The sequence below is a fragment of the Misgurnus anguillicaudatus genome, chromosome 22 (genome assembly GCF_027580225.2).
Source record: "Misgurnus anguillicaudatus chromosome 22, ASM2758022v2, whole genome shotgun sequence".
Classification (NCBI taxonomy): domain Eukaryota; kingdom Metazoa; phylum Chordata; class Actinopteri; order Cypriniformes; family Cobitidae; genus Misgurnus; species Misgurnus anguillicaudatus.
This window is the reverse complement of record NC_073358.2, coordinates 22,733,460-22,755,758: the sequence shown is the minus strand read 5'-3', so window position 1 is coordinate 22,755,758 and position 22,299 is coordinate 22,733,460. Positions and strand designations below refer to the sequence as shown.

The 22,299-nt window shown below is 36.1% G+C and overlaps 1 protein-coding gene across 1 annotated transcript; it reads right to left on the bottom strand.

Moving 5' to 3' along the window:
* ggt6 (gamma-glutamyltransferase 6) lies at positions 1-8,879 on the bottom strand. Its single transcript, XM_055200092.2, has 4 exons — positions 8,636-8,879; positions 6,538-6,845; positions 6,302-6,415; positions 1-1,573 (listed from the first exon to the last, which is right to left on the bottom strand). Exons 1-4 carry the CDS (start codon positions 8,746-8,748, stop codon positions 315-317), a joined length of 1,794 nt encoding a protein of 597 aa, XP_055056067.2. The 5' UTR covers positions 8,749-8,879; the 3' UTR covers positions 1-314.
* Positions 8,880-22,299: the final 13,420 nt, after the last annotated feature.

Here is a 22,299-nt window from a genome sequence, read left to right as displayed (position 1 = left end):
TTTAAATGTGTAGGTTTCTTCAAAAATACAAAATTTTGAGCAAAAAGCTGAAAAAATTGAATATTGCACTTAATTTGTAAAGGAATTTTGTTAGAGATCAGATTCACAACAATAATCAAAACATACACGGAGTTTAAAATTTATTAAATTAGTTTTTGCTTCAGTTTTTATAACTTGGGTAAGAGCGCCATCTAGTGGATAATAGCGGATTACCGTAAAAACTCGCCAGGAAATTGTCATTGGCAGGGAAAAGCTTTTTCTTAATTGACGAGTTAACTCGTCAATGGTGGGGAAAGAGTTAAAAGACTTTTTTATTAATACCCATCAGCACTGACTTCAGTAGTAGGAGCTCCATACACTCCTATATGTTCTGCTCTCAGCTGCACAACCATAGACAAAAAATGGCCTGAACATTCGTCCACCATTTGCAGCTGCCCATCTCCTGAAAGCATACCGTAGACAACAGTGCCATTCGTTACAACAGACATACAGGCAGACAAAAACTTGTGATCTCTCTGCTCTATATGGAAAAGAGGACTCTCCACAGTTTCATGAGCAGACATTTCAAAGTCATGCAGGTTTCTCATCATGACCACAGAGTTAAACAGGGCAGAAAGACCTCCGGTCACAGCAAGTAAGCGCATCTCATGTTCCTCCGCTTCATTATCACCATTACTGTCATCCTCTTCGTCATTAATCTTCACTACTAAAGGAAAACTTAAATAAGGCAGCTGACTGATGTCTGAGGTAAAATCATTGAGGATGACTCCAGTATGTGGTAAGTATTGCCCAGATCCCCAGGTGCTGTTGAGCGAGGTGGAGATGACAATAAAATTGCTATGACTATCAAAAGCCACTATTTGACAGCTTGAGGTATTCAGTGCCAATATCTCTCTCCGGCTATTCTCCGTCTGACTTGTGTTCAAGAATTCATCTGCCATATTCAAGAGAGTGTTGTAAGAAGCAGCAACAATAAGATCTCCGACGCTTTCAAAAGAGAGGTTTTGCTCTCTGACTGCATCTAGTATATTAGATACCATTTCGCCATTGAGCTGAGAATTGGCTGACAGAATTGTGTATTTCTCCTTTTCCACAAAAAAGACCTCATTGATTTCTCCACCGCCAGCCTGAGCGGCAGCAAGAAAAGCCGGCCTCTCGGCTTCAGAAATGTCTTGGGCCAATTTTACAGCCAGCTCTTCCGAGAAATGGGATTCATTTAGGCCGACGCTCAGCAAAAGTTCTGATAGCTTCCCATTGGCGACATGTGCACCCTCTGATTTCACGCGGCCGTCCGTATCGCAGAACACATCACACAGTTTAGACTTATGTATTTTATCTTTGTGGGTTTCTAAAGCCCTGGAGAGAATCCCATCAACAGGGAAACCGTCTTTGGCAAGTTTTGTGGCACCTTCAAAAAGCTTCCCCCATTCTAAATGTCCGTAGTTGGAATGCAGTAATTGGATGCCCTGCAACAGCGAGGGGGCTGCATAAGCAGGCAATTTCGGGGATGTGTCACGTATTGCCTTAAATGATTGCATGGTGTGGTTGTACAAAATAGCTGAAAACACTCCACCTTAAAAAAGTGAAAAGAAGACAGTTAACAACTTTAATATACTGTATATATTTTTCTTTCCTTTATATATTTTCCCCTTTATATATATATATATATATATATATATATATATATATATATATATATATATATATATATATATATATATATATATATATATATATATATATATATATATATATATACTGTAAATATATGAAATATGGCAAATGCTATGCTAATTATTGCTTTAAAGATTAACATTTTATGCATTGGAATAAACAAACAATAAGTAATCTATTTATTATGCTAAAATACAGATAATGAAGGTTTTATGGAGGATAATGGACTTGTTTTGTGACCTAAGCCTATTTTCTATACCCACAGCCGGCGCAACGTCATAGAATGTCTCTGAAAAGGTTCACGCCCACTTTGGAGGAAAACAAACTAGACTCCCCATTGACTTATATACAAAATAACGGAACAAAGCAATGTTCGTACACAGCCGGCAGGCGTAAATAACTTATGAAATCACTCAGATTAAACATGTTGAGTAATTATCTGTCCACCCTGCCTGCCATAGAGCGTGAAAGATACATTAACCCATTTAATTTGGTCAATATAAAAACATGTCTCTTTCATTCTCAGAGCATCAAATTTGTGTAACAACGCTCCCCATTGGCCAGAGGTGTCTTACCCGGACATTTACTCGTACCTAATCGAGTCAACAGGGAAGCAAGTGAATGATTTTACTTCGTATTTGAAAGTTACTTCGTATTTATATATTATGTCTTTATATTTACAGTACTGAGTGCACTTTTTCGTCCAGCCATACAACTAACTGGCTTAGTGATATTTCCAGCAATCACTGGATAGTGCTGTTACACAAATTTGACGCTGGGAGAATGAAAGGGACATGTTTTTATATTGACCAAATTAAATTAATGTATCTTTCGCGCTCTATGGCAGCCATGGTGGACAGATAATTACTCGACATGTTTAATCTGAGTGATTTCTTAAGTTATTTACGCCTGCCGGCTGTGTACGAACATTGCTTTGTTCCGCTATTTTGTATGGAAGTCTATGAGCAGTCTGGTTTGTTTCCCCCAAAAAGGGGCAGTGCCAAAATTTACAGTCAAGTTCCCGGATGTGCCGGTAGTCCGTATTATGATCACGATGAAACTTTATATCCATTTGTTTAACTACTGAAAATACGTCACCTAATTTTGAATTTTTTTGAGAAAAATTTAATTTCATCATATGAATGTCTTTAACTACTGTGTGTCTACCTAAGATGAAAGCATTCAATACATTTAAGTTATTGTGTGCATATGTGTACTATGGCTTGCATAGTCTAGATCAGAAGCAATCGACTGCTCGAGCATGCATTGACCATAGCATCAGGAGGACAAAACCCACTACCCACCTTTCAAAATCCAAAGTCGTTTGTTATGATTTTTTTAACGGCAACTTATAAATCTGTTCTGTTGTTTATTACTGCATACAAATTTTTCTGTTATTTCCTGGCTGTAATCTAATAAAACGACTGAGAAATAATTATATATCTTCAGTATACCATTGCAAAAACAACTAATTTAATAATGGCATGGTGGCCTAAACTCTTCTGCACAGTACTGAATGTGAGTTAACTTCTTCCACCCTGAAGCTATTTTGGGGATTTTCGCCTGGACTTGGCCTACCCAATTTCAAAAGCTTCCCATACCCACATGCAGAGGTTTACATACAAATGTTTGGTATCATTTTACAGGAAACCCTTTGAAATTACACTGTTGAAAGTGCTAAACATGGTTGTATGTGATGTCAGTCCTCTAATAAACACAAAAATAAATAGGCGCTTTTTGATGTTTTTTTTCTAAAGTTTTTATTTGAAAGTGTATAACTCTGGCCCTGAGTGCCTCAGCTCCTTGCAGACTGTTTTGTTTGATTCCAGCAATTGCCAGCTTACAGAGGAAAAAGGAAAAAAAATTTCTCTATCATAAACTATACAAAAGTTATTTTTCAATCCAACTGAAGGGAGGAATTATACCCTTTTTGTATTAATTTCCACCTAAAAATATTTGAAGTGCTCCCATAAGCACATACAGTGGAATAAATGCAATTGCTTTATATCATTTTAAAGACAACACTTTGAAGTTACATAAAAAGCTGCTGTTTGTGAAAAATATTGTTATTTATGTTGTTTTTCATGTGATGAAACACCAAATTTTCTTTTTTATGTTGTAAATACTGCCTTTGATAGTGTTTAACTCTGCTTCTGTGTGCTCTAGCAGACTGCAAACAGTTCTGGTTGTTAACAGCAGCAGACAGTAAACACCCAAAAAAAGAATGATCTCTTTAGCATGTCGCATTCAAAAGTTATTCTTATTTTACTGAAGGGTGCGAAAATACATTTTTCATATAAATATGAATTTTTTGTTTTGCACATATAATAAATAGCAAGGGATTATTCATGCACACAACCTAAGAAAATGTTGTGAATGGACTCATTTTTTAGAGTAGGACCTAAGATAAAAGATGGTGTATCATTTGTGGCTATCTGTGCTATCTGAGGCAGTTCATGCTCAAGTTTCACATACGTTTAAAAAAGACGATTTTTTACCTTATTATTCATTCAACTATTGTTGGATATGTGTTAATAATAGAACAAAGAGAATGAGAGCTTTCATTTGATATAAGACTTGCCCATGTTTGTCATACTTGAAAAATATGAAATATATGAATATTAAATCATATACAAAATTATGGGGGGGGGGGTGATAGTGTAAATTAAGTGTAAATAACTTTCTTACAGTAAAAGATTTCTCAAAGTGATGCATATCTGCAGAAAGTAGAGACTCTAAGCTTTCAAACAGTATCTCATATGTGTTACTGGGGTCCATGACAGACCATTAACAATTAAAAGAATATTTTATATTAAGTCAAAATGAGAAATTTTGGACCCGGGACAGGGTCGTAGGGTTGATGCATCCACATTCTATATGGCTTGACGTCAAGGACATTGATTTTAAGATTATAATGTTGTGTGTCCATCTATTTACTTTCTGTGGCTTCCTCTTAACTATAATTTATACTGATAAATGTGTGACTCAAGTGTCTTTTGCTAGTTTTAAGCCAGTGCAATTATCATTTTCACGTTTAGCACCATGTTGTTTAAATAGCAAATGCCATTGCGCCCAATGTTGCGCCCATGGGCATACTGGTCTGAAAACGAGGTGTGTTCAGGCGTATTGTTGGTGTGTTGCAATTTTGAGGCAACTAAAATAGACTACGCCATTGACCAACTAAAACCTGCTCTAAAGTCAATGGCGCAATATTGTTTTTGTAATTTAATGAGTGTGTTAGAAATATGCGCCTATAAATGGAACGACAACGCGGGTTTGCTTATTACACACATGGATGTGCAGCAGCACAAAAAAGCTTTTAAATATTAAAATGAAAGGATTAAAATGTAAAGATTTTTATTGAGTCTCTTGGACATAAATGAGGACCGATTATGAGACGTTAGAAGGCGTGAAAAGCTGCTTTACCTGCAGCTTGGTAAGTAAATAAATGCTTTGCTTTAAACAAATGCATCTGTTTTTAAATGTTTTTTAAATGCTTTCCCATGGATTTATTGTATATGATGACTTGTAGATGTGGATATGGTGAGATGAGAACCTTTTTTAAGTAATGCTTAAAAAAAAACTCATGGCGCTGTCCGAGTGCTGAAATGCTTTGACTCTCCGCACGTTTGTAACTTTTTTATCTCTTGTTTATATTTTTAGAGTATATTATCTTGCATATTTGCTAATTATTTTATGTGGTTACAATGATTATGTAGGATATCAATACATTTACGGATTAAAAGCCTGCTATTTGTACTTCCATGACTAAAAGAAAACGGCTTTTAAAGGTTTTAATCAAAAAAAAAAAACAACAAAAAAAAACATTAATCTTAAATTGGGGGTCTTCTTCCTCCGCTTAGTTTTTCAGTTTGCAAAGTCCGTAATCTAAATAGGGATTAGACATAGTGCCAGCGCAACTGGCTTTTAAAGGGGATGACAGATAGGATTCTCATTGGTTTATTGCACGTTACGCCCAAAACACACTCATTACTCATTACAAGAATAGGAACAACACTTTTCGACCATGCGCTCAGTGCACAAAACATTTTTCCCGTCATTAAATTAGCAAAAGTGGGATCGGACATGCCCATTTAGACCGTGCACCGTGTGGTTTAGACAATGCGCTTAGATTGTTAAAATAGGGCCCATAATATGTAACTGTTGCACTGGGCTGCAAATTACACTTTTTGACAATAACTATTTTTATGGTACCATAAACAACGAAAAGTCAATAAACTTCAGTGTTGTTTTGTCAAGAAATCAATATAAAAATTTGTCCTGCAACCCCTAACAGATTCTGAGTAGATTTAGGGTGGGTCAAGAGTACAGTATAACTACATCCACAGACATTACATGTTCACATATGCACACAATAGTTATGCTATACATATTGTCTCTTATAAGTAAATGGTACTGTAGTTAAAAGCACATAATATAAAGTTGGACAGAAAATTAACTGAATATTGATTTAGCATCCAAACTACCAGATTTTAGGAAATTACATCAAAGACTAAAAAAAAGGTAAATTGACCATATACAGTACATGGCCAACTGAGACTGTGGCAGTAAAATATCTGATATTGTGAAATGTACAAAAATGAAAGGTACTTAATATTTCACTGACCTAAACCTGTAGTGTGTGGGTGAACAACTCCGAGGCAGAGTAAAGCAGCTATCCCTGCATCTACCACATTCCCTCTCGCCTGAAGAAGCTCTTTACCAATCCTGGAACAGATTGCTGTAAAAACACACATTGAACATGAGGTGGATGTTCCAATACATTACTATTCATTGTTATAATACAGGATTTTTTCTAATAACTATATTAGTATACTGTTTCATCTATTAATGGAGACTTGCCCGAGTCTGTGATGATAGCAGCATGGTGGTACAAAGGTTCACTGTGCTTATGATTGTGGTGATCTTCTTCCTCTTCATGATCTTCATCTTCCCCATGATGGTGCTGGTGGTGGTCATGGCCCTTTTCCTCTGAGTTCTTGCTTGTCATGTCGGTCTTCTGGTAATGTGATAGGTCCTCATGTTCCTCAGTCCAATAACCATTCCACTCACTGATCATAAATGCACAAACTATTCCTAAAAGAATCAGGGCTACCATGACCCTGATATAAGTGTCTCTTCTTCCTCTCCCTTTTGGCTGATTGAAGGGCCTGTGTAGTGAAATGTAAGAAAAACATTCTGGAGGAATAGTTTGAAAAAATAAAGAAACCAGAAATATAAAGCCGACCTCTTTTCTGTGAAACACAAAAGGAGTTTTTTAAGAGTGTTTGCGCAGCTCTTCAAACAATAAGTGTTCAAAGTGACTTTGTCAAGCTCCAAAAAGGCACCACAAACACATAAGTAGACGTATAGACTACAGTATATACCGCGCCACAAGGTACATTTCAGAGCATTTGAGGAGATGAAGAGTGTCAATAAATAATGACTTGCCAGTCTGTTCCAACACAAGCTGAAATAAAACCTTACACTAATAAACAAACCCTAATAAAGTCGCAACTTTATGAAGCAATAAAGAGTTTAGATGCAAAACCCTCTAAGTGCGTCTGACATGTTTTCTTGAATGAAGAAAATGTATTTCTGAATGTTCTGAGGCTGAGATTAAGCGGATTTGAGCTGAAAACATTTGATGAACGTATAATACATTCACAGAGCGTTTGGTCAATGTCATTATCTCATTTTTGACGAAGATGGCGTTTAGGAGATTTTGCATCTGAGCTCCTGTCAAACAATTAATCACTATTAATCATATACAAAATAAAAGTTTATGTTTGCATAGTATATGTGTGTGTGTCCTGTGTGTAATTATTATGTATATATAAATAAACAAACATTCATGTATGCATTTAAGAAACATTATGTGTATTAAATAATATATTAAATTCTATATTATATATAAATAAAAAAATGGATATATAAAAATAAAAATCTTAAATTGATACATGTATGTGTGTGTTTATATATTTATACATAATTACACACACACACACACACACACACACACACACACACACACACACACACACACACACACACACACACACACACACACACAAACACACACACACACACACACACACACACACACACACACACACACACACACACACACACACACACACACACACACACACACACACACACACACACACACACACACACACACATTTATTATGTATGCGATCAATCGCGGTTAATCATTCGACAGCACTACTATAAAGCAATTTAAGTTGCTTTGGAAAATACATAATGTGTAAATTAAACTTTAAAACAAATACTTTAAATTATTTTTTGGTATACATCTTCTATCCACCTTTGGCTAATTTGCCAATAATGAAGTCGCTTGCCTCAGAACTCTGATACCTGTAGCACATTAATGACTCTCACCAAACAAAATTACAAATGGTGTGTCTTTGTGAAAGGCAGGGGAGGCAATAAGTTCATTATGAACCCGGAAGAGGGACAGAATTTTAATTTTTGAGTTCACAATACAAATGCATTAATGTTCTGCTCTTAGAGTCTGCAAGGCAGATGTTTATACAAAACATTGACAGACGATCAACAGTAGCAAACATTCAAAAAAAGAAAGCAAAAGGGCAGGCAGTGCACGTTTGAACGTAGCAGAGTTAACGAAGGGAAAATCAACTTTTCAGGACACAACGTTTTGTCAAATGACAAAGACTAAATAATCAGTTTACATCTACACTGCTAGCAACGCGACATACTTCCTATTATAATCATTGCACGTGAAGGGCAGCTCGGTTGGTTACGTTTGTGGCGTCGCGTCGTTGAGATGCACCTGCTGCGCTTTTTACTGAAAGCAGCCACAACACAAGGACAAGGGAATTTCACGTGAAATAAGCAGCAAACAGTACTTCTAAACTTCATTTAACTTGCACAGCGTATACGTCAGAATATTTATTACTTTCATTTTGTAACTTACGACTGGAAATGTATTGTAATTTCTTCATCGTCCTCTTCTTCTGCGCAGTCGCTGTCGTTTACATCGCGCACATCGCTTGCCAGTGCTTTATATTTGACAGCGCTTTGTACCATTTTTTCTTGTGCTCACTGTGGCTGTAATGTAAAGTCACAACATTGATTTGAGTGTCCAGAAATCTCTTACTTCCTGTTTTTCCCGACTGTCAGGTTAGGTTGGAACACCTCCCAGAAAGTAATAGAAAGCCTTCTGATGGGCGTGCACACGTCAAAGTCCTTGCATTTCACGTTTAGTTATACGTTTTTAGCCGTTTAAATACTATAAATAACAAAATATAATATATATTTTTAAATTGTATAGCCTATAGTTAGATCATTGATTGCCTATGGTTTTTGTTTATTTTTTAAAAAAATATTTAAACTTACTAAATCAAATTAAATATATTTAAAACACACTTGCTACACTTACAGTTATTATAGTGAAAACATGGTAAATGTTTATAATGTTTTATGCAGATGAAAACCATTGTAAGGTCATAGATGTCTGTGAAGTCCTCATGTGTCCAACACAGGCACAGTTTGAAGCAATGGGGCGGCTCTGTGCTGATTTCCAATATTCCAGTGACCTGAAAAGGAGCTGAGAGCATAAGCCTCAATATTGCTTTCAAGGTAGTCCGTGACTCCAAATCTTCAGCTTCAAGGGAATCATGGCGTACAATGTCCCACCTTATTTACCTTTTGACATTTACTAGGAGATTTTCAGACATGCAGAATGTAAATTTCCCACAGAGATTCTATAAGAAATGCCGGCACATCAAAATGATAAAAAAGCAATACTGACCAGCTTAAATGTCACTCATGTGGCTCTGACTTATTTGTTGTACCTTCTGTTCTCTGGGTATCACTTGCCCCCATCTGTTCCAGATGTGAGTCTACAGTGGTATTCAAATTCACCTCTATATAAGCCTAAATGTCAGTGCATTATAGAATTTTCCATGGAGTGAAATCTCTTTGATCAGTTTTAGGCGTGTTTATATTGTCAGCCTGAAAGAATTTCTGCATATTGTTTTTCGCCTGGTACCCTTTTTTAACCTTCTAAGATCTGTGTGACATCACATTTTTTTGTTGTTTGCACCATGATACTTAATTCTCTGTAAATGGAACCTGTTGTACAAAAACGTGGACAATTACACTGCTTCATGTTCTTAGAAAAATATTTGGTTATTATATTAATTGGTTCTTTCTAACCCCAAATAGCTGGAAGAAATCTAAAATGCAAGCCAAACCAAAGCTTGGGTCTTAGGAGGTTAAAAAAGATAAACATCTCATTATTATCCCTGTGGAGGGGGTTCAGAAGAGCTACATTTTTATCAGCCTGCTTATAATAAGACAAAATTAAGGTTCATGGAGGCAAAATCAAGTGGAAAAGATTCAATAAATTTAAACTCAGATTGTTAGTGTGATGCAATATTGTGATTTTTTTATTGTGCTATATTATTATGGTATATACAGTGTGGTTAGTACAGTATAAAAGTTTAAAATGAGTTTTATTGTAAATCACAAACAATAAAATAATAGTGGTAAACCTGATCTGGATTTAGTTCTGTGTTAGTCACTCTTTCTCCTATATAGCTTTTCACTCCAGTTTAAGAGTTAGCTATTATTTTGGGGGATTCTGTAAAACCTATTTTTTAACAGGATTTTTGCTGACCCTGGAACATGCGTTAACTCAGCAAAATCAAGAAAGTGATAAAAGAATTTGAAGAGAAGGAAGGAAGGAAACATTGAATTGTTATAAAAAAACATTATTCAATATCAGAGGAAATCATTTTGGCATTGAAATAGTCATGGTATTTTAACATTTATTGTACAGTACTACAGTTGTGTTGTGATTGATCTTTAATTCAGAAAGGAAAAAAAATTAACATAAATGCCTATTGATGAAAGCCTTCACTATGTAAAGATATTGTAGAAACATTTAAATAGAAGCATTTAGAAAAGGCTCAAAATAATGCAAAATAAATTTGATGTCAGGAGTCTGTATCCACTTTTAATTGGAAAGACCCGAGTGCATCTTCAGCAGTCTGTTTAACCCTAATAAGTACCCTGGGGTCAAGTTTTTGTGACTTTCATAGATTATCTGTCAAGATTCATATAAAAAACTGGGCTTGATTCGGTCGTTCTAAAGAGGTGTAAAAAAATTCACCAAAAGAGTCCATTTGGGGGTAAAAAATGACCCCAATTGAAATGAATGGGAAATGCAAAAAAAAAAAATGTAAATTTGACACAGAAAGGTATGCCTGGTACTAGAGCACAAATGCAATATAGAAAAGACATGCTCAATCACACACACACACACACACACACACACACACACACACACACGGACGGACACACAGACAGACAGACACACACACACACACACACACAAACACAGACAAACACCCTTACATTTAGTCAAATTTCTGTGGCATTTTGTAAAAACAGACAATTCAAAATGCATCAAAAACTACAAAAAATTATACTATTTGAAATCACTTTTATTTTTAATGACCTTTCTAATGTTTATATAAACATAAATTCACAAAATGTATGTACTGATGTTGAACAGTTGGCCACATCCAGTAAAATGAATGGGTCTCTATGGGCCTCTGCCGGTCGAAGTGATTTATTTCCTAAACTGTAACCATAAACTGTTTTCAGGGCCGCCTTAACCTAATGTGAGGCCCCGGGCTAAGAGGTTTTGTAGGCCCTCCTTCCCCTCGATTTATAGTCTCTTTTTTAAGTGTAATATATAGGTAATCTACATCACAAAATGCATTAGTTTCTTTCGAGACATACAACAGTGAGTTTTCCCTCTTTGAGCCAGAAAACACCATAATATTGTTATTAACATATCACTGAGTCCACTTGAGCATAAACACAAGACACTTTATTTAACAACCACACACAGCAACTTGTGGTGATAATAAAACCAAAATGTGTGAAAGTTTATATGTTTATAAGCTTTATGTTTATATAGTTTTTGGAATATAATTTGAAGAAAATTGCCACTCACTAACTAAATGCTCACCACAGTTTTAAAAATATAATAAGTTAAAGTTAGTTTTAAAGTGAAAATGCATTAATGATAACAAAAGCTAAGTCTTTATAGACAGAATCTTGTTTTTTAATCAGTTATTTATTTTGTAGCATACTGAAGATATAGTATGCATTGTATTTAGTATTTATGCATACATAAGCATGTAAAACGACCAAGTATGAATATGCACAAGACAGACAGGGAACATACCTGTATATAAGATCTTTAAATAATGAAATTATAATGGTGCTATCAGGGGATGATCATTTGAGAAGGTCTTGTCGCTCTTTACTTTCTTAGACTTGCACCTTTACCGTTGCGTCTCTTTCTCATCTTTCTAACCAACAGATGTGTGTACTGTGAGCTAACGTCGCGTCAAACTACATCGCTCCAGCTGCGTACGCGTCACTGATATAAACGCGAGTAAACTTAAACTTTATAACAACTAACAGCATTATGTGCGGGAACTCCATTCTTAATTTAGCGGCACAGTTTCTTTTGCACGGTGGGAGAGACTTCTGCATGCCAGAGACTCAGGTGAACGAGCACATAGAGCGAACGAGCGAGCGCGCGCACGAAAGAGAGAGAGAGACCTGCACCTCACTAGTGCTTATTATGAAATTTCAGAAATTACTCTTTCATTTGTTGGTGGATTAATTCCCGTTTCTCTGTCACACTCAGTCTAACGTGCAGGAATGTCAAGTTGACAACGCGCACTTAATTACATTACGCGGAATAAAAAATATGTTACGTCTGACATTTTATTCCACGTTAAGTTACAACGGACCAATCAGCAGCCATGTAACGTGCAATTAGAGTGATTGACAGAAAACCCGACAAGTTACAAAACAATATGACATTTTCAGCTCGTCATGAACGCAAACTTGGGAGGCCCTTGAACTTGGGAGGCCCCTGGGCTTCAGCCCAGGTAAGCCCGTGCATTAAGGCGGCCTTGACTGTTTTTATCTAAACACCAAATGGTCGAATTCAAAACATAACATCTATATCTAAAAACAATTTAAATCAAATTTAGATCATAATTTATGTGAATTTTTCATAAAAATGTGATATTTTACAGTCAAGCTAATGGTGAAGTTGAGGAATTGAGTGGTAAACAGGTACAAAAGTACTTCATACCTCCCAAAAGTAAACAAAATATATATATATATATATATATATATATATATATATATTATTTGTATCATTAAAAATTTATATCTTTTTTGTAATCACCCTTTTAATTTCTGGGGTCATTTTTACCCCCAGGGAACTCTAACGTATACAGGAAAATAGGGGCTTATGAGGGTTAAAATCATAACTCATAACACAGTACTGACTCCACATTTTGATGAGTTTTTTCTGAGTAGTTTGCTTTCCTCTGTGGTTGGGGGCGATTGATGTTGAGGGCTAAGTTAAGACACTTTGTGACAATTTAATTGGTTATAATAGCAACCCCTTCTATACTTTGAAAAAATACAAATTAACTTGATCACAATTCATTTTACTTTCATGAAAAAACTGCTTTGACATTGAAAAATAACTTGTTTTAGAAAAAAATCTGCAATCTGTCTGAATGGGCTCTGACGCTTCTGGTGATCAATTTCAGCACAGCTTGATTCAATCGCTCATCTGAGTAGCATGTCAGAAACAGCCATTTACGACATGCCATCCTGGCATGATGCACCATCCAATCTGAAAGCAGAAATGAATCTAGTTAATTGAAAATAAGTCAGTAGAAATTTGTTGTGGGTAAGCACTAGTCAAATCTCAAGTTAAATCTCTGATATCAATTTGTGACACCCATTCGATACTGCCCCAAATATATTGTGCGTAATACTGAGTGATGGTTAAATATGGTATGTTCTAGATATATTCATAATAATTATTTATATTATATTATTATGTCCTAGATATAATAACTTTCTTTCACAGGCTACATTTGACTGTGAAATAGATGTTATATTAAAAGTCACTCTGAAAATGTCAAACTCTTCCTGTAGAATACTAAAATACCTTATTGTATTCTTCACAAGATACAACCATTTTCCCTAATATTATTTGCATGCTTTGCCACATGAAATGGTAACCATTTTACTACTCGATCATGTGCAAAACTCTTTTGACATAGACAGTACATACAACACATATTTTTTGACATATTACGACAGCCTATTTTTATCCACACAGCCATAGAACCCTTTAGGAACCTTTATGTCTGAAATTAAAGTGGCCCAGAGGGTCAGCACACATCACAATGCAAAAGCAACACAATAAAATTAGGTCACATAACAACACAAGAAATAAAAAAACACACATAGCCCACAACACAGCAATTAAGCCACAACAAAACAGAAACCCACTTGACCACTAGAGGAATTATTGCCCGGAGAAATATTTTTGTCAGTGTCTTTCTTCATCAAAAATTGATAAGGTGAGAGAAATGTACACACATGTGCAATGTCATTACTCCTGGTTGTTGTAGTAATTTCTAGAAACACTGAGCGTGGGCACAGTGGGCACAATTTATTTGTCAACAGGCAAATAAATTCTCACTAGAGCTTGTTAAACATGAGTAAAATTAGTTGATGTTCTGATAGTTTTAAGACCAAACATTGTAAATACAGAATTGTTTATGGAATTCTGCCAATATACCCTTCTGTGCCTTCAGCAAGTTCATGTCTAGTCCAATAAAAGAGCGGCTAGCACTATAGTTTTGGGTAAAACACTTTTACCCTATAGGGCATCCTTGAGAACAGTATCAGTTGCTTTGTACTTCAGCCTGTGAATCTTACCTGATTTTCCAGCAAAGCTAAGCAGGAAACAGTTTGGTCAGGACCTGAATGGAAGATCTGGGAAAAACTATGATTCCTTGTGTCCTGGCCAAATGTGTCTATTGAACTCCAAATGTATTCCATACACATCACACTTTGTCATTCTGACACTGTGTGTTGTGGGAGTACTACAGTATGGCTGCTGTCACATCAGGTGCACAGTCTAGACTGGATGATGAGATTTCCCCAATTTTGATGTAAAAAGATTTGGTCATGAAAAACTGCCAAGGAAATATTATTATTATTACTTTTACACAGTGGACAAGCTCAAGCCACCTAAAGAAAATGTCAGATGACATATTTGTTGGCTTCACTGAAAACTGAGATCCACCTTCAGCTTCAGAACAGATATTAATCTATTGATTATAGATTGCTGATACAGAAGAGTCCCTGAGCCCAATGATCAGCTAGTATACAGAAAAGGAATGAGGAGGTGCTTTAAAAAGTAGCATGTTATAAACAGCAGGCCTGTGGACGATTACTCTATCAGCTTAACTGCAACATAATTTAGATTTATTTTGGATTCTTTTAGTCCAATCCAGTCTCACGGCAAGTCATGTTATAGTAACCAAAATTTTGATTAATTTATTTGTGTTTGCTGACAGGAATTTCCGCTGTTTTTCGTGTCTCTGGAGACTAATGTCTTTTTTGTCCTTCCCAGCACAAATTTCTTTCAATGGCTGTTCGTGTCTGTGGCATGACTTTCTTTATCTTGTCATTTAATATTTTGTTTTTTCCTCGCTGTTTTCTATTTTTTGACCATTGTCGCTTGGGGTTTGGCACTAACCCCAAACTACAATGATTTAAAAATAGGAAAGAACGGTGAGAAAAAAATATAAAATGACACGATAAAGAAAGTCGTGGCACAGACACGAACAGCCATTGAAAGAAATTTGTGCTGGGAAGGACAAAAAAGACATTCGTCTCCAGAGACCTGAAAAACAGCGGAAACTCGTGTCAGCAAACACGAACAAACCAATCAAAATTTTTGTCACTACAACACAACTTGCCGTGAAACTGGGTTGTTTAGTCTCAATATAATTCTTTGTTATTTCATAATCTTCATGAGTTTATTGTTATTCTAAAATGTGGAAAAATGTGGAAAAGTGGCCCTAAACTTTTGACTGGCAGTAATTTTATCTATTTGTGATCCTGACTGTAAAAACCCAGCAAACGTCCATTTTAATTTTAACTAAAATCATCCCACATAGTACAATGTCAACCTAATCTCACAAAATATGTGAAATAGTCATGCATTATTTTGCTCAGTTTTGCATGACATTGTCATGTATTTCCACCATATTATGTGCCCCTAACACGACTTTCTTTTCCGTGACAGTTTCACGTATTGGTTACTCAACTGTTTTTCCTATTTTCTCACAATTGTCGCTTCGGTTTGGGGTTAGAACAACTTTCAGTTACATAAAATGACATCCTTACCCAAACCCAACTCTAACCCTAACGTCAGGTGACGATGGTTTAGAAAGCATACGAATGGTTTAAGAAGCATACGAAAATTTTTTATAAACCAATACATTAAAGGGACACAAGGCAGCATTTTTATGTTAATAAATCATCTTCGTAAGTCAGTATATGGTTAAATGACTCATTACCGGACGAATGAAGTCTCTCTCGCCCGCCCCTACCGTCTGTAGGAAGAATACCCCACTTGCAACTTCGCTGTATCCGACCCGGTGTCCTTCAGTCTCGCAAAGTCTTAGATATCGCGAGACGCAGTATCACTTTACAGCAAACAACACAGAGGCAGGCGAGCTAAACATGGCTAGCGATTGTTGCAAATGGCAGAGCCGGGGAAGAAGCATCGAAAACCCTTGACGGAAGGGAAACCTACCTGGACTGGAAATAAGCTGATAAACTTGGTTCCGAGGGGGGAGGGACAACAGTTCGTTTTTACGACAGTGTGTTTGAAAGCATTTACTTTCAGACACTAGGGGGAGCTCGTAGAGAAATATTACGCAGACTTGCCTGGTTTCCCTTTAAGTGACATCGTAACGCAAACAGCAAATCTAACCCCAAACCGAAGCGACAATTGTTTAAAAATAGGAAAAACAGTTGAGTAACCAATACGTGAAACTGTCACGGAAAAGAAAGTCATGTCAGGGGCACGTAATATGGTGGAAATACGTGACAATGTCACGCAAAACTGAGCAAAATAATGCGTGACTATTTCACGGAAATTTGTGAGATCAGGTAGCACAATGTTTGGTTCCAAACATGATAAACGGCATAAAAAAAGAGTTACCACCAAAATCATTAGTGATGTGTTCAAAATATCGATACGACGATACATGTCATGGACGCCTGACAATGCGCGCATCGATACAACACCTTCCGTATCGATTCGGATGTACTTTTAAAAGTAGCGTGACGAATTGCTGTTGATCCGTGATCCATATGGAAAGGACGCATGTGTCCCGCAGAGTATGTAGAGTAAAAGGTAGCGGGGTATACTTTCACTTTGCGTGTCTGCATAATGAGCCGCGTACTCGCGCTCTCTCTCTCGCGGGCGCATTAAAGTCAATGAGTTCAGTATGAAAGCCCAGATATCTTAGCCTATACTGCTGCACAGGGCTTTATTAGCAACCCTCTTATGAAACAGTACTAACGCATTTGAGAAGAAACACGACAAAGATTTGCATGTGAAAAGTGTACATCTAGAGAAGAGATACAGAGCTACTTCAAACTATAACTGTCACATTAATAATTTGATTTCTATTTAATAGTATTAAGTCTGACTGCATGTTTATAAATATATTCATAGATGTAGAATGATGAGAGACAAGAGTAAGGCACCATCTTTGTAAAACTGCTTTAAAAAAACATAATTTAAGTACTAACTCTGGGATTTTAAGTATTTTTAATAATGAATGGCAAAAACACAACTGTTACAATGCTTATTCAATGTACAATAAACAAATAATAATAAAAATAATAATAATAATGTTACTAAATTCTGAACAAAAATGTAATTCAAAATAGTATCGTGATGTGCATCGTATCGGGGCCCTTGTATCGGGATACGTATCGTATCGGGGAATTGTTGGCGATACACAGCCCTAAAAATCATTATTGTATCAGGTCTGTATTATAAAGTAAATTCTTAATTTTAGGCATATATGGCAATATCTGCCATGTTATTCTGTCATCTTTTCTCCATTTCTTTCCTAAAACGTGATAAACCACACTCCTCCTTCTATGCAGAATGCAATGAATACGCTCAATAAATTACAGCGCACTTTGCATTGACTTGAAGTTTTCCTCATCTACTTTGTACTTCATGATCAACAAACAAACAAAAACAAAATAATACTTTGATGGAATTGATAAACCGGTGGTAGTTTTCTGTGGCGGGGAAGAAACGGCATCACAATCTAATAATTTACGTGAGAGGCACATGGGCGAAGAAAAAAATGCAGGCTGTTGATTGTTCTCATTCGCACAAGCGGCGCAACGTCATAGAATGTCTCTGAACAGGTTCACGCCCACTTTTGGGGAAAATAAACTAGAGTAGACCTTCCATTGACTTCCATTCAAAATAGCGGAACAAAGCAACCTTCGTACACAGCCGGCAGGCGTAAATAACTTATGAAATCACTCAGATTAAACATGTTGAGTAATTATCTGTCCACCCTGCCTGCCATAGAGCGCGAAAGATACATTAACATATTTAATTTGGTCAATATAAAAACATGTCTCTTTCATTCTCCCAGCATCAAATTTGTGTAACAACGCTCCCTATTGGCCAGAGGTGTCTTACCCGGACATTTACTCGTACCTCATCGAGTCAACAGGGAAGCAAGTGAATGATTTTACTTCGTATTTGGAAGTTACTTCGTATTTATTTATTATGTCTTTATATTTAGTGTAATGAGTGCACTTTTCCGTCGAGTCATACAACTAACTGGCTTAGCGATATTTCCAGCAATCACTGGATGGCATTGTTACACAAATTTGACGCTGTGAGAATGAAAGGGACATGTTTTTATATTGACTAAATTAAATGTGTTAAAGGGACACAAGGCAGCATTTTTATGTTAATAAGTCATCTTCGTAAGTCGGTATATGGTTAAATGACTAATTACATGACGAATGAAGACTCTCTCGCCCGCCCCTACCGTCTGTAGGAAGAATACCCCACTTGCAAGTTCGCTGTATCCGACCCGGTGTCCTTCAGTCTCGTAAAGTCTCAGATATAGAAAGCATTTACTCCCAGACACTAGGGGGAGCTAGTAGAGAAATAATACTCAGACTTGCCTTGTGTGCCTTTAATGTATCTTTCACGATGATGTCCCAAGGATGACAGCAGCCATGACAGTGTTCTTAATATGACAAAGTAAGTGTTTTGATTAATGCCATTAATGTTTATTTTTAATCAGTGTACACCACTAGTCAACTAAATGAATATAACATGGCAAAGATGAATGCACATTTATATATTGATTCAATAGATTTATAGCATTTTGAAAAAAATGTCATGGATTTATTGCATTTTGCAAAAAAAAAATCAGTTTTTATAATAAATCTTTGAAAATCTATTTATGGATTTGACTTTGTAATGTTATTATAACCGGAAGATGCTATGTGAAAGTTTGTAACAGAAAATACTGTTTTTCATCTTGTCACTTTCTTGGTATTGAAAACACGTATTTACCCAAATTAGTCAAAATGGATTTATTGTGTTTTGGAACAAATATAACTTTGATATCTTGGATACTTTGTGAACAGTCTACAATGTCAAATGTTTTACAAAAGATGTTTGAACCCACCTAACCCTTATGTTAATATATACTATAACATTTGTAAAGTCCCAGAACAGCATTAACTGCACATCTTAAAATCAGATTGTGTATACCTCTATACTTAAGTAGAAGTTAATCGCCTTTCATTCTACAACTGCTCAAAAGTCCTTAGAGAGTCATTCGATTTCAGGTCAAGATTTAATTGTTGAGAGTTTTTTTGTCTCAAAGCAATTACCAAATCACACAGACCTTGCTGTCAAACTGTTACTTAGCAATGTGAATTTTTAAGTTGTTTTTCCCCTTACGGACAGGTTCTTAATCAGTTATTTTTGTTTGGATGCTTGCTGGCGTTTATCAATTAAAAGTTTTTTTTTCTTTTTACAATTTCAGTCAGAAGTGTAGTCATCAGAGACTAAAAGAACAGATTATCTGGATGAGAAATTTACTGAAGTATATTTTCATGTCACCTTGCCTCAAACCTCATCAAAATAACTATCATTATTTAATTTATGTCACCATGTAACTGTTGCATGCGCCTCATAACTCTTTTGCAATGAAATCAATATTTCTATCTCAACACGGCGCTCCACTTATTTTCCTAACTGCATTGACCCCTTTATTGATTGGTAAACTGTTTACCTTCACAAGCAATGCATGTGTTTCCGCCTTCGGAATGAACCGTGCCACTAAACCTAGATATTTAACTAGAAAATGTCAAATAGGATGAAAATGGGAATACAATATTGAGAGTTTTAAAGTATGGGCACGAATTGCCAATTGGAACAACTTCTAATGATGCTTCCAGTGAATAAACTGCTAAACAATGAATACACAATCAATGGTCAGTATACCAGGACAGCATATTAAAAGCAAATGGTTTATTGTAAACTTGAAAATGATGCTTTGTCAAAATCGAATCTTTAAAATTTAATTCTTCTGCATGAACTGCTAAAATATTGTAAAATGAAAACTTATGCAAACAACAGCAGTTTTTGTTTTGACAAATTGCTCCATAATGTATGCTGTAGTGTTCCCACTCCAGACTTTTAATCATGTCTAACTGTCACCAATTAAACCGCTATCACCTCACACATATATTTTCAACCTGAACATTCAGACAGTGTCTCGAATTCCTCCATTGTACATACCCTTAAAGATGACATAAAATAAAAAACTGTATTTATCTAGGTATAGATAAGAGCTCGGTACATGACATCGTGAGCCTCAAATGCATTTGTTTATTTCTGATAACAAGCAAAATAAACAAAAAGTAGATTACCTTTGTTTAAATCACTACCATTAGTGTGTTAAATGTGTACTATATAATGTATACAATCTTTTCTACAGATCGGCTGCCAAACCTCCCATCAGATAGCAGTAATCCATGATCACCGTCTTCCCTTGTCTTTAGGAAACATTTGTTATTTTTGACTAGGTGTTTGTTCAAGAGTTCAGTTTAGCACTAGTCAGACCATTAAACAAACTGGTGTCGTTTAAAGCAACACTATGTAGTTTTTTACCTTTAAATAAGGTCTCTAAAATTATTTCAGTGATAGAACAACTTTTAACTGGACAAATTGTACTGTTGCTGCAACCTGAGCAGCCTCCTAGCTGCTACAAGCACACTCTGAAAGTGGCGGTGGAGGGTAGGAAACACAGACCCGCCCCTCCCCCTGCCTGCAGAAGAGTGTCTGATACCAGGCACTGTTGCGCTTTTCAACCACATGGGGGAGCTGTAAGTCATTTTACATGGAAACTACATAGTGTTGCTTTAAACAAGTAAGGCTACAGTGGTCACCGGCTCACCAAAATTAAAGTGTTTAACCTTTAAACGGTCCTTGGGGTCTATATGACCCCAAACGGCATTTCATTAGTTAAAAAAAAGGTTCCCTTCATCTCAGAGATATAAAACTATATTACTTTTACTAAATAATCTATCTTTACTTACACAAAAAACTGGGCTTGATTCGGTTGTTCTAAAGGTATGTAACAATTTTTTTTATGAATCTGTCCCTTGGGGTCAGGATATGACCCTAATTGAAAGTGAATGGGAAATGCAAAAAAATAATGTTTTTCCATTTGTCAAAAAATAAATATCAATAAATCCAGCATAAATCTGAAGATTTTGACACAGAAATGAAGGCCTGGTACTTGTGCACAAATGCAATGCAAAAAACACAACAAAAACGCGCACACATACACACACACACACATTCTGGTTTCCATGTTTTGTGGGGACATTCCATAGACGTAATGGTTTTTATACTGTACAAACTGTATATTCTATTCCCTTCCCCTAACCCAAACCCTAACCTCAACCATCACAGAAAACTTTATAGTACTTCACATTTTCAATAAAATCATTTTGTTTTATTTATAAGCTTGTTTCCTCATGGGGACCTCGAAATGTCACAAAAATACTGGTATTCCTATCTTTGTGGGGACCAATTGTGATAATTACCAGGTACACACACACACACACATACCCACACACACACACACACACACACACACACACACACATACCCACACACACACACACACACACACACACACACACACACACACACACACACACACACACACACACACATACCCACATACCCACACACACACACACACACACACACACACACACACACACACATACCCACATACCCACACACACACACACACACACACACACACACACACACACACACACACACACACACACACACACACACACACACACACACACACACGCGCAATGCATCAAAAATTATTTAAAAAAATTACCATTTGAAATAATATTTATTTTTAATGTCCTTTCTTATGTTTAGATACACATAAATTCACAAAATGTATCACTAAAGTAATGATTTGAGCAGTTATCCATATCCAGTAAAATGAATGGGTCTCTATGGGCATCTGCTGGTCAAAATGATTTAATTCTTAAACTGTAATTCTTTTATGTTTTTTTTTTCTTCTAAAAACCGATGGCTGAATTCACCTA

What these genes read in the sequence shown, in the direction of transcription:
- ggt6 (XM_055200092.2), bottom strand. Translation starts at nt 8,748, where the DNA reads ATGGTACAAAGCGCTGTCAAATATAAAGCACTGGCAAGCGATGTGCGC. An exon ending in TGCTATCATCACAGACTCGG is followed by an intron (nt 6,416 to 6,537) that starts GCAAGTCTCCAT and finishes GTGTTTTTACAG; the next exon opens with CAATCTGTTCCAGGATTGGT. An exon ending in CCCACACACTACAGGTTTAG is followed by an intron (nt 1,574 to 6,301) that starts GTCAGTGAAATA and finishes CACTTTTTTAAG; the next exon opens with GTGGAGTGTTTTCAGCTATT.